This window comes from Protopterus annectens, chromosome 1.part1 (assembly GCF_019279795.1).
Source record: "Protopterus annectens isolate FY-2018-M chromosome 1.part1, PAN1.0, whole genome shotgun sequence".
NCBI lineage: Eukaryota > Metazoa > Chordata > Ceratodontiformes > Protopteridae > Protopterus > Protopterus annectens.
The window spans coordinates 224,522,825-224,539,459 of record NC_056726.1 but is presented as its reverse complement, the minus strand read 5'-3'; the positions used below and the strand labels follow the sequence as shown (position 1 = coordinate 224,539,459).

General features: G+C 43.4%; 1 protein-coding gene across 1 annotated transcript in view; it reads right to left on the bottom strand.

Moving 5' to 3' along the window:
* LOC122814351 (discoidin, CUB and LCCL domain-containing protein 1-like) overlaps window positions 1-16,635 on the bottom strand; it is a 1,191,124-nt gene that overhangs the window by 581,182 nt on the left and 593,307 nt on the right. The window contains exon 7 of the mRNA XM_044086940.1: window positions 10,889-10,929. Coding sequence (XP_043942875.1) covers window positions 10,889-10,929 — 41 coding nt within the window. The remainder of the gene's footprint in view (window positions 1-10,888; window positions 10,930-16,635) is intronic.

Below are 16,635 nucleotides of genomic sequence, written 5' to 3'. Positions count from 1 at the left end.
CTAACATAATGTAGCCTACCTCTAGAGCGAGACTGTGCTATGAAGTTATATCCCAGGAAACATGGCAGTCTGCAAAGGAGGTACAACCTGTCTCCTTCATTGTTTGCTAGTGTTATCACATGACTGTGGCATGAATGTAGATTATAACTCCGAAATTCTCCTAGCAGACATGATAGCTACTAGGAAGAGGGTCTTCGAAGATAAAAACTTGAGGTCAGAAGTAACTGCTGGTTCAAAGGGCTGTCGAACTAGACATTGTAAAACTAAGGTCAAATCCCATGGCGCTACAGGATCTTTGAATGAGGGGTTTAAATGCAGAGTACGTTTAAGAAAAATTTTGCATAAATGATGACACATCAAAGAATGGTCATCAAAACCATTATGCAAATTTGAAATGGCAGCCAAATGAACCTTAACTGTGGACGTAGAGGCCCCCATTTCAAACAAGGTAGCTAAATATTCCAGGACCTTATCAACTGACGCTGAGAAAGGGTGTATGTATAGTTCGTACATGCCCAAACTGAAAAAAAAATTGCACTTTATTCATCTGCTTTTACTGTATTTGTGTTTCTTCCTACTTTATTACTAAGGGCATTGACTACAAATCTGAATTGAGATATACAACAATAAGCATTTTTTATGCGCACTTAAAGTGCTTTCTTGATTATATCTGCTTTATTTTCTTAAAAAAAATACTTATATATATATATATATATATATATTTATATATATATATATTTATATTATCTATATATATATATATATATATATATATATATATATATATATATATATACACACACACACACACACACACTTGTTTCCCGCCTTTCTAAGCTAGTATAGTCCAGTTTTCAGGTTAGTGCTGAATTCAGGGCTGTGCTACAAATCTCTGTGTTTGCCCATACCTTACTTGGATAGAAGGAAGTTTCTCTGTTCACCTGTGAGAGAGGGGAGGTTTGAGCAGCCTATCCGTCCCTGGAAGAGTGGTTTCAGCTCAGAAAGTAGTAATTTATTGGCTATTTTGGGCTAATTTCTATCTCTTTCATTTCCCTGCTATAAAAAACGCATTTGCCCAGTTTTGCGCACCGGGGCAGTGCTGGTTAGCTACAGTATAACTATTCCCGGCTCCACAAAGTCTCCTCTTCAATTTTTCCATTGGAACTAGACAAACTTTCAACGTAAGCACTCAAGCCATTAATCTCTCAGCCTGGCACTTGCTCAAAACTCATAGATAGCAAGCATTTATAAACCCAAGCACTACAGAAGCACAAGGCTCTCTATTCGACCTTACCAGCCATTCAGTAAAACAGTTTACTGTACCTATCCAGGCATGTCCAAAGGGCAGTTTCAGGTGTACTCTCCAGTCCAAATAGTGAATCTGGGCATACTGAGGAAATGTTACAACTGCCTCATGTACACAGACAACCCTCTCCTCCTACCGCCAAACACTAATACATGCGAAAGATGCAATTATACAGCCAAACTACAGGCTTAGCTCTCTCAATGCAAGACTGGATCAAGACAGTCAAAAGGAGAAGGGAAATACTGGCATCACACCACCAGTCTCACATAGAATTATTAAACCAGCACTGGAAAAAAACACATGTAAATACACAAAAACATACTCAGAGGCTCTAAATAAAAATCTGCAAAAACAACAGAGCCCTCCAAAGCAGACATCCAAGCAACCTCCACCCCCAATACAAACCATGAAACTCATACTCCACAAAACCAGTGTGCCATGCAATAACAGCACTCAAGGCAAAATAACATACCCAACATACTAGTAATAGGTGACTCTATAATCAGGCACACTGACGTCCTACTCACTAAGTTGAATAAGGATAAAGTTACTGTTAGCTGCCTGTCGGGTGCCAGGATCTGCCACATAACACAAGCACTCAGGTCACTCCAGAACAAGTACAAATACAACTCTGTCATTGTCCATGTTGGTGTGAATGACCTGAGCCGTAACTCCCTAGGCTACATGAAAAGAGACATGGAAGAGCTCTCTGATCACACAGCCCAGGCCAGTATGACCCTGACCCTGAGTAGCATCCTGCCCTCACCAAGAATGATACCACGGTATAAAGAAAAAATTATCAATTTCAACAACTGGCTAAGTTTCTGGTGTCATTCAAAGGGGATCTAGTGTCTGTCTGCCTGCAATGACGTGCTCAACAAGACACACTGCTTCGCTAGAGACTGCTTGCACCTGTCACCCTTAGGCTTTCGAATACTGGCCAAGGCTCTTGCCACCCCCATAGTGCCTTTTTTAAGGAAGGCTCAAAAGACAAACCTATCACCGTAAATAGCACAAGTAACAAAAATCTGAGGGTAATACTACAATGCCAGAAGTCTAAACCTCAAAATGCACGCACTCGAAGCACTCCTCAGTATGGAGAAAATAGATATATGTGCAGTAACAGAAACCTGGTTTAAGGCTCGAGAGAGCACCCCAGCACTACCAGGATACAACTCATACCATACATTTCTGCCACAGAACCCAGACCGAAATACAAAAGGCGGGGGAGTATCCATATTCATCAATGATACCCACACCTCCAGGTTACTGGCACAGCATGATGCTTCAGAGATTATCCACATGCAACTAACAACGGGCAAAACTGCAATTCAAATTGTAACTTGCTACAGATCACTCACCATGTCCCAGGACCACCATTCCGCATTTCTAGAAACACTGGGTAACAAAGGCCCTACCAAACATCCTAATATTGGGTGATTTCAACTACCCAAACATTAACTGGGAAAAATAACTCCCTTGCCCAACATTTCCTAGAATTTATAAACTCAAATGCCCTGGAACAACTGGTCAACACTCCCACCAGAGGTGACAACATACTGGACCTGGTCATAACCAACATGGGCGACCGGTGTTCCACACCGGAGGTCAACCCCTCGCTGGTTAGATCTGACCATAAACAAATCACTTTGGATATCCACATTCCGCCCCCACCCCCCGGACAAGGAAACCACTGTGAAAAACTTTTCAAAAGCAAACTTCACGTTACTTAAGACGGAGGTGGAAAGTTTCAAAGACCCCATGTTAAAGGATAACGCTGTCCAAGCTGCAAAATCCTTTACTAATGCATTCTATGGGCAACTACAAGAATGCATGGATTGTGCTATCCCAAGAAAAACCAAGACCGACTCCTCCAAGAAAAGGAAACCAGTCTGGTGGACCCCTGCCATAAACAAGCTATACAATAAAAGGAGGAAAATCCCATGAAGGGAAGACATCTCTGACCAGTATCAGCAAGAAACTACGATCCCTCATAAAATCGTCCAAGGCGAGCTTTGAAAGAAAACTTGCCAAGTACTCCAAAAATAACCACGAGGCATTCTTTAGCTATGTCATCTAAGTGGCAATGCTGAAATGTGCTTGGAGTTAGTGCAGAATGGCACAAAATACATTGAACCAACCAATATTGCCTACATCCTGGCAGACAGGTTCAGTGCAAACTTCTCCCCCAAAAGGGCCTATAACCATACCAGAAGAATGGAGAGCCACTGAAATCACAAACACTCACGTTAAAATAGCCCTTTCCAAAGCCAGAAACACACCATCAATGGGACCGGACGGTGTCCCAAGCTGCGTCCTACACGAGCTCAAAGACGAACTAACCCCTCACCCAAACACACTGTTCAAACTCAGCCTCTCCACAGGCTACATACCCATACAGTGGTGCACAGCAACGGCTATTCCGTGCCACAAAGGTGGAGCCACAACTGACCCCGGGAACTATCGCCCTATAAGACTGACTAGCTTGGTCTGCAAGGCTATGGAGCGCATAATCATGGAACTCATTAACAGAGACATTGAGAACCTCCAAACACTGGACCCAACCCTGTTCAGCTTTGTTAAGGGCAGATCATGCCTCCTAAACCTGGTGGACTTCTTTGAGACAGTTACCAAGGCTATAGACGAGGGAAAGGTGGTACACACAGCCTACCTAGACCTCGCAAAGGCCTTCGAAACCATTCCCCATTCAGGTATTATATATAAGCTCACCAGCCTGAATATAAACCCCTATGTCACAAAATCGGTTGCCAATTGGCTCACAGACAGAACCCACATGGTGAGAGTTGCAGGAGCTAGGTCTGACTCTAAACCGGTTACAAGTGGCGTTCCCCAGGGCTCAGTCCTAGGACCCCTCCTGTTCGTTATATATGTCTCAGGGGTACAGACAAGAACAGGAGGACTATGGCTGACCAAGTTCACAGATGACTGCAAACTAGGGGCTATAATTGACTCACTGGCTGACACAGACATCCTCCAAAAGGGTCTCATTGAGACAGAAACCTAGTGTCAAAATCATGGCCTTAAGCCAAATGCCAAAATGTGCATAGTTATTCCCTTTCAAAATAAAGTACCTACAAACTACCACATTGGTGGTAGTCCCCTAAATAAGGAAAACGTAATAAGGGATCTGGGGACCCAAGTAGATAGTAATCTCTCCTTTGATAATCACATTGCCAAAGTGGTTAGAAAATCCTTGTATGTGGCCCACCTAATCACAAAAGGGTTTGCATCCATATCAAAGGAGGTCATTGTGCCCCTCTACACATCACTCATCAGACCCATCATAGAATACAACGCCCCATTTGGGATGTACCTTACAAGACACCTGCAACAGCTGGAAAGACCACAGAAGTACCTCACCAAGAGGATCACTGGCCTCAAACAGATGCCCTATGCAGCTCGACTGAAGAACCTCCAGCTGTACTCGGTTGCATACCGCCTGATCCTCTGCCTGACATACAAGGCCATATCCAACCCAAAATTGATGGACATCCTCCACCTAAAGAAAACCTTATCCCCTTGAGCCACATGCTCTAGGGATCTAAACCTCACCATAACAATAAATAGTACGTGCTGGAGGGATAGAGTCCTGTCCCAGAGACTTCCAATGCTTTGGAATAAGATTCCAATCTACATTAGGCAGAGCTCCTCGCTAGCACTCTTCAAAAGAAACCTTGATGAGTGGATGGGAAACAAAGTTTACCCCAGGGATCACTTCAGTGGCTCTGCTGGACAGAGGCACAGGGAACTAACCTAAGGGGGCGGTGAAAGCCAACACATTCTGGCTAGGCTTATAAATGCCTTCGGGCAGATAGCCTAGTACCTACCTATGAGCCTACTTGCTTAGATAAAGCTTCCTGGTGGATGGTTTATGGGAAACTGCAACTATCTTTTGTACTGCAGAGGACAACTTATTCTGCCTGGCAAGTACTGGAATTGGAGAAACCAAGCAATCAGCTTGAAATTTTAAAGACTGGGATGCACCAAGCCCTGAGGGTGAGACAGCAGATCCAGAGCTGGGTCTAGAATCCTAGGGCGGTGGACCAGATGAGGCCACAGAAAGGGGAACCAGACTGGGAAGTGTCCGATTTGGGTCCTCCTTGTCTGTTGATGTACCAGACCACTGACGTTGTCAGTTTGTATCACAATGCTCCCTAAGCAGACAGCATTTTGGAATGCTTGCAACACTAACACCACTGCTCTCATCTCTAGGACATTTGCATGCAATTTGGCTTTCTCAGGGGGCCAGGTGTTTCTTGGACTTTCTTCCCCAGATAATGCCCCCTCACTCTAACTGGGAAGTGTCCATGGTCACTATGGCCTTCGGCTGACGGGAGGGGGGGGTAAATGGACGGCCTAGAAGAACGTGACCTGAATGAATCCACCATTCCAGGTGTCTCTTGCAATCTGAGCAATTCTCATCTGGTAAGACACAGACTGATAATTGATCACTGTGTGGCTAGAATCCATTGAAGAATTCTCATGTAAAATCTGGTTAGTAGCACTAATGTTATTGCTGCCACTATAGGTCCTAGGGCTTGAAAGACCAGATGGGCTGGAATCGTGGCATTGCAGATTATCTTTTTGACTTGTGACCTTGCTGTTTGGACTTGACAGTGGCAAGGATGCAATTGTAGTTTTTGTATTGAGAACTGCTCCTATAAACTCTACTCTGTAGGTAGGCTGTAGATGAGATTTCCCATAGTTTATGGTTATCCCTAGAAGAGAACAAGTCCTTTGCCAATATGAGCTGATGCCCAGTCAGAAGAAAGTATGAGCCAGTTGCCTCAGTATGAAAACACTCAGAATCCCTGCAGTCTGAGATGAGCTGCTGCTACTACTGTCATGCATTTAGTACACACCCTGTGGGCTGTGGTGAGTACAAAGGGCAGTGCTCTGAATTGGTAACGACTGGCTCCTAGCCGGAAGTGTAAACACCTTCTGGATCGTCTGTTCATCTTTTTTATGATGGTACATGCTCTGAAGGTCTACAGAGAACATCTAGTCAGCCTTGCCCAAAAAAGGGAGAATGGACTGAACTGTGACCATTCAAAACATGTTTTTTTGAACTGTCTTGTTTAGTTTGGTGAGCTCCAGAATTGGTCTCCAGTCCCCTGTCTTCTTTGACACTAAAAAAACCTTGAGTAAGTTTCAGATTCTATCTGGTTTGGATGGACCTCTTGGATAACTCTTACTTCTAGCAGCTTTTACATTTGAATTGCTGCTTGTTCCCTGACGGGTGGAAAATCAGGGATTTTTCTTGAGATTGGAGGTGGAAAGGAAAAGGGCATTATATATCCTCTGGAAATAATCCTCTGCACCCAATTATATTTTGTTATATCTAGCCAGGGTCTCTGGTGCAGAGGTAATCATCCCCAGATGGCCTCCAGAAGTGGGCAATCGGGCCTCTTTTCAGGAGCGCTGGTAGGGTTCGTCAAAGAATGAATCTTTGGAACCTTGATACTGCCGGCCCACCAATACCAGCTGAGCGGTGACGTCCATTCAAGTCCCCTCCTCCACCTCTGGGCAAACCTCCACCACGTGTGCCCTGAAAGGACCCTGAAACTTTCTGAACCACATTTTCTGACCACCTCACTGACTCCAGGGAAATGTACGTTGAGCAGTTAAAAAACATATGCCCATGGCAGTCAGGGTCTTTCCATCTTTCTCACACCTGGATACAGTGTCTTTTACCTTGGGACCAAACAACAATGTTCCGTCAAAGGAAGCCTGATGAAAGAGGACTTGAAGGGCTTTGTGAAGTCAAAGGTGCATCCAAGACACGTCTCCTTATGTAAATACCTGAACTCACTGCCCTTAAGGTTCTCTCTTCTATGTTTGAAATCAACCTCATGAATAAATTGGATATGGATTGAAGGGTAGTCAGCTGGGAAATTAGAGGCCTGAACTTGCTCAGAAACAGCACCCAAGACATTACTGGATAACTCCTTATTCAAAATCCTCTACAATCTTGTAAAATGTGCCAAGTAGTTTGAGACACCTTAGCGTAAAAGTGGATGAGATGTATACATGCTTCTCAAATCTGCCAATCGCTGTTCGGGGGGATGGGCAGTGGAACTTTCGTCAGCTAGTTCCTTCTTGTTGGCCACTGCAATGACCATGGCATTAACAAGAATCCCTTTACTCGAGAACTGCCTGTCTGTGGGTGTTGCCATTCTTCTATCCAGTCTCTGAGGAGTAGGTTCTATGGTTTCTGGATCCTTCCAAACCTGTTGTGAGATCAAGTCGAATTTGGGTTGCTGGTTGTCCATCCACCTCTCTGTTTAAGGATTTCTAGGATGTCTCCAAAGGAGACATTTTCAAGAGGTGACCATGGGAACCCTTCACCCTCATCGAAATCTGACTCTTCAATGATGGATTCCTCTGGGGAGTCTAAATGCTTCCATTTGCAGGTGTTCTTCTTAGGGACCACTTCAGTGGGATACTCTGGAGAAGTATCACAAGAACAGATCAAATTTCCCTGTGGGGAAGTTTAGGGTCTTGGTACTGACTATCTAGGTGGAAAGACCTGGTGAAAGACTGAATGCCGACACATCAGGGTTAGTAATCTAGGATCCAGAGGTGGTAGAGCCACCTGTTCTGTCGAAGCAGATAACACTCTCTTCGTAGCCTCGAAGGCAGACCACCTCGGAGAAGGCGTCCCCGGATCAGAGAAGAAAGCTTCCGGGTCTCTGTTCCCACTCCAAGGGCAACAACCTTGAAGTGGAAACCAGAGGGGAGATATTGAATGCCAATGCCCCAAGGTGCAGGGTCAGCTCCAAAAACCTTGGAATCCACTGCAACGCCTCAGACCCATCATCAAAGCTTCAACTCAAACAGCTCTCCGAATCTGACAAGGTCAGAACACGCAGAGTGAACTTCGGATCTGAAGGTACCAAGATCTTTGGATCCAATGAAGGCTGATCTGGATGGCTTGAATCTGAGGAATCCAAAACCACTGAGGGAGTCAGAGAAGGAAATTGCAAAGGGAGTGTAGTACTGGAACGGACCTTCTCAGCCAAAGTGACACCCATCTGTCCCTGTGCAGAGAGAGTTTTTATTACCATTCTTTCCACATCTTCTTCAGTAAAACTTCTGGAGGAATGAGTCAACAGGACTGCTGGAAATTCCGGTCTTTTCAAAAAAGGGGAGGGTACCCTAGAGGGTACCGGATTGAGAGAGGGTGAATACCTCGTCCTAGGTAAAGAGGCGGATTTAGCTGGACTGGCTAAATTTGGATCAGAGGATGAATGCATCCAATCAGAAGTAGTTGAATCAGTTATGTTTTTGTTTCTTCGGAGATGCTGACACTTTCTTTTGATTTGGAGAAATTGTCTCCAGAAATGGCCTCTCCAAAAGAAGAGGGAAGTAATCCCTTTAGCATCAATTTATTTTTACATTCTACAAGAGCCTTGGCATTAAATGCATGGCAAACAGAACAGTCTTCTTGCAGATGCAGAAGCCCTAAAGCAATAAATACATAAACTATGCACATCTGAAACAGGAATTTTGTGTCCTCATTTAGAACACTTCTTAAATCCAGAAGCCCCCTTTCTCACACATGACAACATGTTTAAGAACAACCACCAATGACAGGTCAAAAAACAGCTACAACTAATGTAAGTCTACAATAGCAGAAAAAGTATGAATTTTTTTTTCAAAAAAAAAAAAAACCAAAACTAAGGGAAACGGAAGAAATACCAACAATGGTATGAAAAGACTACAACAATGTAGAAGGAAAGAGTTACTAATGAGAGTAACCAAGATTACCAGACAGGCAAAAAAGTGGACAGAAGAAAAACTTTACTAAGTATAGAATGAACAACTACCAGAAAATAAGATAAAGGGCAAAGGAGTACAAGGCTAACACGATCACAGACTAATATATAACATTTTATAAAATAAAGTTGTAAGCTTTTATCATAACCCAAGCTCGACAGAACCAAGAACCATGTCTTTCGCTAGAAGCGGCAAACGAGATCTGAGGCAACTGGGTTTGGTACATTGTGGGTAAGGGAGAAGCGCGAGTGTTCTAGGTTGACATAAGCTTTAGCAATGGCGGAGTCAGATCCAAACCCATAGGCTGAGGAGAGAATTAAAACTGACATCAGATCTGTGTAACTGAGAACTAGAAAAGATCAAAAACAGAAATGCATAGTGAAAAAATTGGATGCCATAATGAAATATGGACGAACAGGATGGTGACAAAGTAGAGTACATCTATCTAGTAAAACACACTCAATATAAGGTGAAAACTCACTAATCCACTAGTTAAGACTTATTATATTGTGAAAATAAAACAATATGGTCGCTAACTACTGATCTCAAATTAGGCTGTAAATAGTTAACTTATGGTAAACCTTTTTGTTTAATTTACAATGTTAAATCAAACACGGATGTAGGACTGAAACAGCTGATGGTGATATTTGGATTTATATGCTTAATAATGGCAAATTACTGATGAATGTAAGTATAGATTGTCTGACATGAGACTGCTTTATTAGTATTGCAAAAACATAAAAATATAAAAATTATCAGCAATCTTTAACAAAATAAAAAATGCATCTTGTATGGGTATTGCACAGCATGTTAAACTGAAAAATTATGTAAGAAAGTACTTCCATTGTTTTAAAAAAAATAAAGATGGCAGATGCTGCTGGAGGAAACATAAGACTTTCCAAAAACAGTAATGTCTAAGAACCTTCAGTGTAGATTCCTGATCTTTTAATCTATCTCCATAGTCCTGTGAAGGATGACTTTGGACAGCATACAGTAAAAACTCTCTCTCTCTAAATAATGCTCTTTCCACTGTGGTCCTCCAAACCTTATCTCCGAGTAGTGTTAAGTAACTGAAGTGTCAAACATCAGCTAAGGTGAGGGAGTATCACTAAATCACCGACTCTGAGAACCATGAAAATGTCCGTGGTAAAAAATATAAACCCAGTGATGGCCCTGCACTACTGCCTGATGGCCAAAGAAACATTTCACAGGCCTGCCTAAGTCTTTTGGTAAAGTATATGGACAACTACCTGCAATAAATACTAGCAGGGGAGCCACAGACTGCAAGTGATTGGAAAGAATTAGGGACTGTGGTAGAGGGCATGCTAAAGTCAGGTGCATGGGATGCAGCCATGGGGGAATTTTCTAAGAATTTCATACTTGTGCCAAGAAAAACAGAAATATCCTACCTGAAACCACTGCAGAAATATTTACTCAAACACATACAAAGTATTGCTTTTAGTATGTTGCAGTGCAAAGAGGTACAGCAGCAAGTACATTAAAATGTTCATAGTAAATGGTCAAAACAGAAATTGTAGGACATTATAAAAGCACTATGGGAGCTTGGACTTTTTTCTCTCTCATAAAAGTGATATCCAAATAAACTGATGTTACAAATAAAAATAACATTCTGTGATCTGGCAATGCTGTCTTCAGAAACCACATTTCAGTCCATTCTGCGAGTTTAACTAAATAAATGTCGTATATTCTTCTTGCATTGTTACTTCACTATAAAGTACTCACAAACTTAAACTGGCAAAGAAGTTAGACAGGATTTCTTACCAGTTCTGTTGAATAAAAATATTCTCTCTGACAATGAATCCCTGAAAAACAGAGACAGAGAGTTACCAGAAGTCCATGGAAAGAGCCACTGCAAATTAAATATTTACTTATGTAATGTTATTTTAGTAAATTACCCAAGCAAAATCCAGCTGCCAACTTTCAGGTGCGATCCTAGAACCTTTGGACTTGAAAACTGCTTCAAAGTTTCTGAACACTTAACCAGAGATTGAACTATGTTTCAAATACTGAAACAACTCAAAATATACAGGTGGCTCACCTCACCATATTATATGACCTTCAAAGAAGGCCTTCTGTCCTGGCAGCAGCTTGAATCACGTTTCTGAGATCTTGTTTATGGCAGTTCTAGAAGTACAATCATGTAACGAGCATACCATAATAGGAAATGTTTAAAATTGAATAAATGTTGCAGTCATATCTTTTGGGAACTCAGCTGCAGGAAAGATCCAACACCTGACCCAACTTCTAGAGCCTTGTACTCTTACTCAACTACGTAGACTCCCCATTCCCAGAAGTGTCACCACACACAGTATAAATTGTGGCCAGCCCACATCACTTTCAGTTCTTTATTGCACAAGGACCACTAGGCTGCTCCCTAAACAGAATCTCAGAGGCTATGGGTGTCTTTCAGGAACGTCTTTAGAATCTGTGTGTCATCAACTCCCCCCCCCCCCCCCCCCACACACACACACACACTATCCTCCCTAGCAAATGGCCAATGCATAACCAAGAATCCTGCGTGGTTCCACAGAGATACAACAACCAGAAGCATAAGAAATGTCAGCTGCCTAGAGGAGCAAGATGAACTAGTGCTACTACCAACCTTAGCCCTTGAATGCCAACAATCATAGCAGATGGAAGACAGGGAGGGAATCTGTACTGCAACAGCCATCCTGCTGAGCATCTACTATAACCAAAAGTTCCTTACACAACTGTAATACGTTCATTGCAGATCTCACTGTTCCCATCATTTGCATGGATTACTGTAGCACTCATAACCTCTGAGAAGGCTCCCAAAACTTCTGTAACATACTGGGAGATGGACTATGTTCCAGGGACAGGCTGCAGTTGGCTCTAAGAACAGCAGTGGTAAACCTCTCCTTGCTTGTGGACATGTCCCAATCGTCAATGCCTAAAAGAAACTGCACAGGACCAACTGGGTGCCTCCAGTATTGCCAGAATATCTACACCTGAAATAAAAGCAACAGCAGCAGCCCTGGTAGAGTGCACCGCGGTATGGCCTTGCAGTGCCTTCCAAATATCAGAACCAAAGCTAATGCAGTCACTTAGCCACTTAGAAATCTTCTTTTTAAAGACTGGATTCCCCTGATCATTAGGGATGAAAGACAAGGCACTCAAATCTTTAGACCCTTGGATTGGTAAGCAATAGCTCAATTTTCCATGTACCTCCAAAGAATGCAAAATTTTGTCCCCGATTTTTGAATAAAAGAAGGCTAGCAACAGTGTGTTCAGGTCAAAATCCAAATTTTTAACATTATGTATAAAAGGGTTATAGGAAAAATGACTTGTCTCTGTGGAAGCCTGAAAAAAAAGTCTCTTTACATATAAGGACCTGAAAGTCAGAAATTCTCTTGGCTGAAGTAACGGCTGGTAAAAAGACTCTTTCATGCCAGGTATTTAAGGAGGCCAGTAGCCACCATTTAAAAGGGGAAATGGATTACCTTTTCAAACACAAAGTTCAAATCCCATAAGGGCCATACACACAGATCCCTTATGGCAGGTGCTTAACTACCATCAACAAAGTCAATGGGGACTTCACTAGTTCAGGCTGAAGCTGCAGACAAATGCACTTTTACTGAAGAATACGTTGAACCCGATACAAAAACTTCTAGTGGGTAAGTGACTGCCTCTCTACCTCAGGCCAGCAATAAGGAGCCTCAATTCTCACCACTGACAGCAGTGAGAGACTATCACTAAAAACAGGAGTGGATTTACACAGCTCTCCGCATCATGCAGAAATCCCCCAAGTGCACACAGAGAAAATGCTCCAGACCTGGGACTGGACACTCTTCTCTCCAGATCCCAAAGAAAATTCACTTTGGAGCACTGTGTTCCTGTTCCAAGTGTGACACTGCCAGTAGAGCTTGTCTTGCACCTAGAAGCATCCACCATCATCATCTGCACTTGCCTTGCTAAAGTAGGGAAAAGTAATTTCTCTTAGATATAGAAGGAATATAGTAAAGATTAGTTTAGATGTTTTCTGCATTTATTTGAGACTGTCCTGCAATGCTGTTTTTTTAAAACATTTCCTGTGATTTTAAACTCTGCAGTTACTATGTTGATTGAGTATTGTCTTGTTCTTTTATTACTTATTACTAAATATATTTAAACCCATCTTTGTGGCTGGCTTGTTTAGAGATATTTAAGCTCTTAGTGTACAGGCATATGTATTTTGTGCCACTGTACAGGCAACTCCTAAATAGCCTTGCTCTTGGTCACACTTACCATTTGGATAACAGTAATATTACACAGAATGATTGGTCACCTTTGTAAGGTCTTCTAGTAGCTGATACGGAGGAGTTGGTGGCAGTGATAACTACCTTATATTCTGGGCAGAAGGGGGCATAGCTAGTAAACCTGTGCCACCCTTCCCCAGGTGTGTGTGTGTGTGTGTGTGTGTGTGTGTGTGTGTGTGTGTGTGTGTGTGTGTGTGTGTGTGTGTGTGTGTGTTTGTATATAAATAAAATCTCAAAGTGTGTGTGTTGAGTGTCAACTACTTGGGTAAGGACACGAAGTACTGCTTGGACAGAGAGGGTGCTGGAGGTCTTGGTTTGACCCGTCAGCTGAGATCTTAACCCTATAGCTGTGCCAGTGGGTAGTCTTACTGGGGATCTGGAGAAAGAGGGAGAAACCAGCTCCAGACTAACTGTGATTTATGTGTGCTCTTAAGGGAAATTGTACTTTACTGTGTGTGTGCACTTCTCATCCTCCCATTGTGTACATCCCTCACTGTTGCCAGTGGTGAGGATTTAGGCTCCTTGATTACTGGGCCAGTGCAGGGGCATCATATATTAATGGGAGACAGTGGTGGGATATCCACATCACATATTAATTGGTTGACTGTGGTGAGTTAGCCACAGCACATATTAATTGGCTTGTAGTGGTGTGGATATTGATTCCTGTAGCCTGTATACAGTGGTCACTGAAGGTGTTTGTACTCCCAATCAGCCATGCAGTGAACATTGAGAGTTCATATCACAACTCTTTTTTTTTTTGTTAGCTTAGTAAGAGACAGCAGGCAAGCATGTCAGCAGAGGAGTATGGCAAGCTGACAAGGAGCCAGTTGGCGGAGATGTGCCAGGCTAAAGGATTGGTGCATGCCAATCTAACTAAAGCAGACATGACGGCAGCTTTAATCACAGCTGCATTGCAGAATAGCAACCAGGAGGACAATCAGACTGGCCTTGGAGATGTACAACTCTCGGAGAATGGACAGGTCAACATTCCCACAGAGGACTTAAAATCCATCTGGAGTTAGACAGACTTCAGCTGGAGGCCAAGCATTTGGAAACAGAGGCAGCAGAGAAACTGAGGCATCTACAGACTGAGGAAAATGAGAAACCACAATGTCTGAAGGCTGAGGAAAATGAGAAACTGCAACGCAAGGAAACTGAGAGGCAGAGGCAACATGAAAAGGAGATGCTGACTCTTCGCCACACTCATGAAGGTAATGGGGAAGGAGTAACCAAACCCCAGAAGCAACAAAGGTCACTAAATTTCTTCTACAATTTAATGAGGGTATAATGTTGATAGTTTCATTCATATGTTTGAGAGGGTATGTAAACAATACAATGCTGACCAAGGGCTCTGGGTACGGTTCCTGACCCCCTTACTCCATGGTAAAGCTGTAACTGCAATTTCTAACAGTCTGATACCAATTGTTTAAATAATACAGTCAAAATGTGTTTGCTAGAATGTTTTAAATTAACGCCTGAAGCTTACAGGAAAACGTTTTGTCAGCATAGATGCAAGACAGATGAAAGTGTGTGAATATGTTGCTGAACTAAGCACTTATTTTCTAGGTGGGAGAGTGTGTCCGGTCACCACTTTTGAAGGGCTGGCAGACCTTTTCGTGAGGGAACAAACCCTTAGCACTTTGCCTGACGACATGCAAATCTGGTCAGCTCACAGACACTGCACTATTGAAGATGAGTTGGGAAAGAAGGGTGACCTATACTGGAGCAAGCAGGGCATCAATGCACAGGAAAGGGACACCCAGTGCTGCTCATGAGTCTAAGGGAACCCATGGTGGGCAGCCCAGACTGCCCTAACAGATTCCGCCAGTAGCAGGGGAAGCCACTAGTCCAGGTACACATCCAGGACCAAGGGTTAAATGTTTTAAATGAAACCAGTGGGGCCATGTAGCATATAGAGGTCCATGGAGGCAAGGTGGGGAACAAAAAGTGAGACAGCCAGTAAGTGGGAATGACATAATGCCAGCAGTAAGTTGCCTCGAGACAATAAGGGTACCGAACTATCACAAGGGGTTATATCCTTAGTGAATAGGAAAGAAGCCGCCTCTGACCTAACTATCGTGAAGCCTGCAATGGTTACAGAGGAGCATTACTTGCTTGGGCAGTCTACTCCAGTCAGAGCTTTAGTACGGACCCCGTTCCAAATACCTTTGGCTACGGTTCACCTTGACTGGGAGGGTGGAAAGGAAGCCAGCAAGTAGGTGTGTTTGAGGATATCCTTGTAGATGTCCTGATAGGGAATGATTTTGATAATGCAGTACCGTGTGTGCATACAGTTACACACAGTCAGGCTTAGAGACAAGCATGTGGGTCTGGTAGCCTGGGGGAGATCAAGACAGACCGCACACTTGCAGCCAGGACTGGTGTGGTGGTTACTTCAGGGAGGGAGCTACCCTGTAGCAGTGGGACTGAAGGTGAGCCACAGCTGCTTGTTGGCACTGATGTTCCCTTGGACAGAGTGACTACAAGGGCAGTTGAGTAGTAGTGCCCAGGCTGACGGTGATGCACCGCTGTCAGAGAATACCACACTTCTTGTGGAAGGGGAGCTGGGAAGGATTACTAAGGGAGAGTTGAGACAGGTTCAGCTTTCAGACCCTACATTACAGGGCCTGAGGGAGGTAGCTAGTGAAGCACCTGATTCTCAGGGGAAGGGGGAATCTGTAAACTGGGACAAAGGGTTATTGTATAGAGAGTGGACCCCGGAGGGAGGGCTAGAGGGTGAGAGAATACATCAGTTGGTAGTGCCCAGAGCCTACCATCTGGCACTTCTAGCCATAGCCAATGATATTCCCTTTGCAGGTCATATAGGCATAATGCGTACAAGGAGACATATTATGCAGAACTTCTATTGGCCTGGGATTTCCAGACATTTAACAGGGTACTGCAGGACCTTTGAGCAATGCCAAAAGGTAGGCAAGGCAGGAGACATGGTGAAACCTCCTTTGATGCCTTTCCTGTGATTGAGGAGCCATTTCAGAGGGAAGCTATGGATATTGTGGGGTCTCTGTGCACCCCCAAATTCCACAGGGAAAAGGTATATCCTACTGGTAGTAGATTATGCTACCAGATACCCTGAGGCAGTGGCTCTGTCCTCCAATGAGTCATAAAAGGTGGCAAATACTTTGTTACAGATTTTCAGCAGGGTAGGTTTTCCAAAAGAAATACTGACTGACAACGGTGCCAATTTCATGTCAGACCTGCTGGCTTGTCTGTGGAAGTATTGTGGGCTGAAGC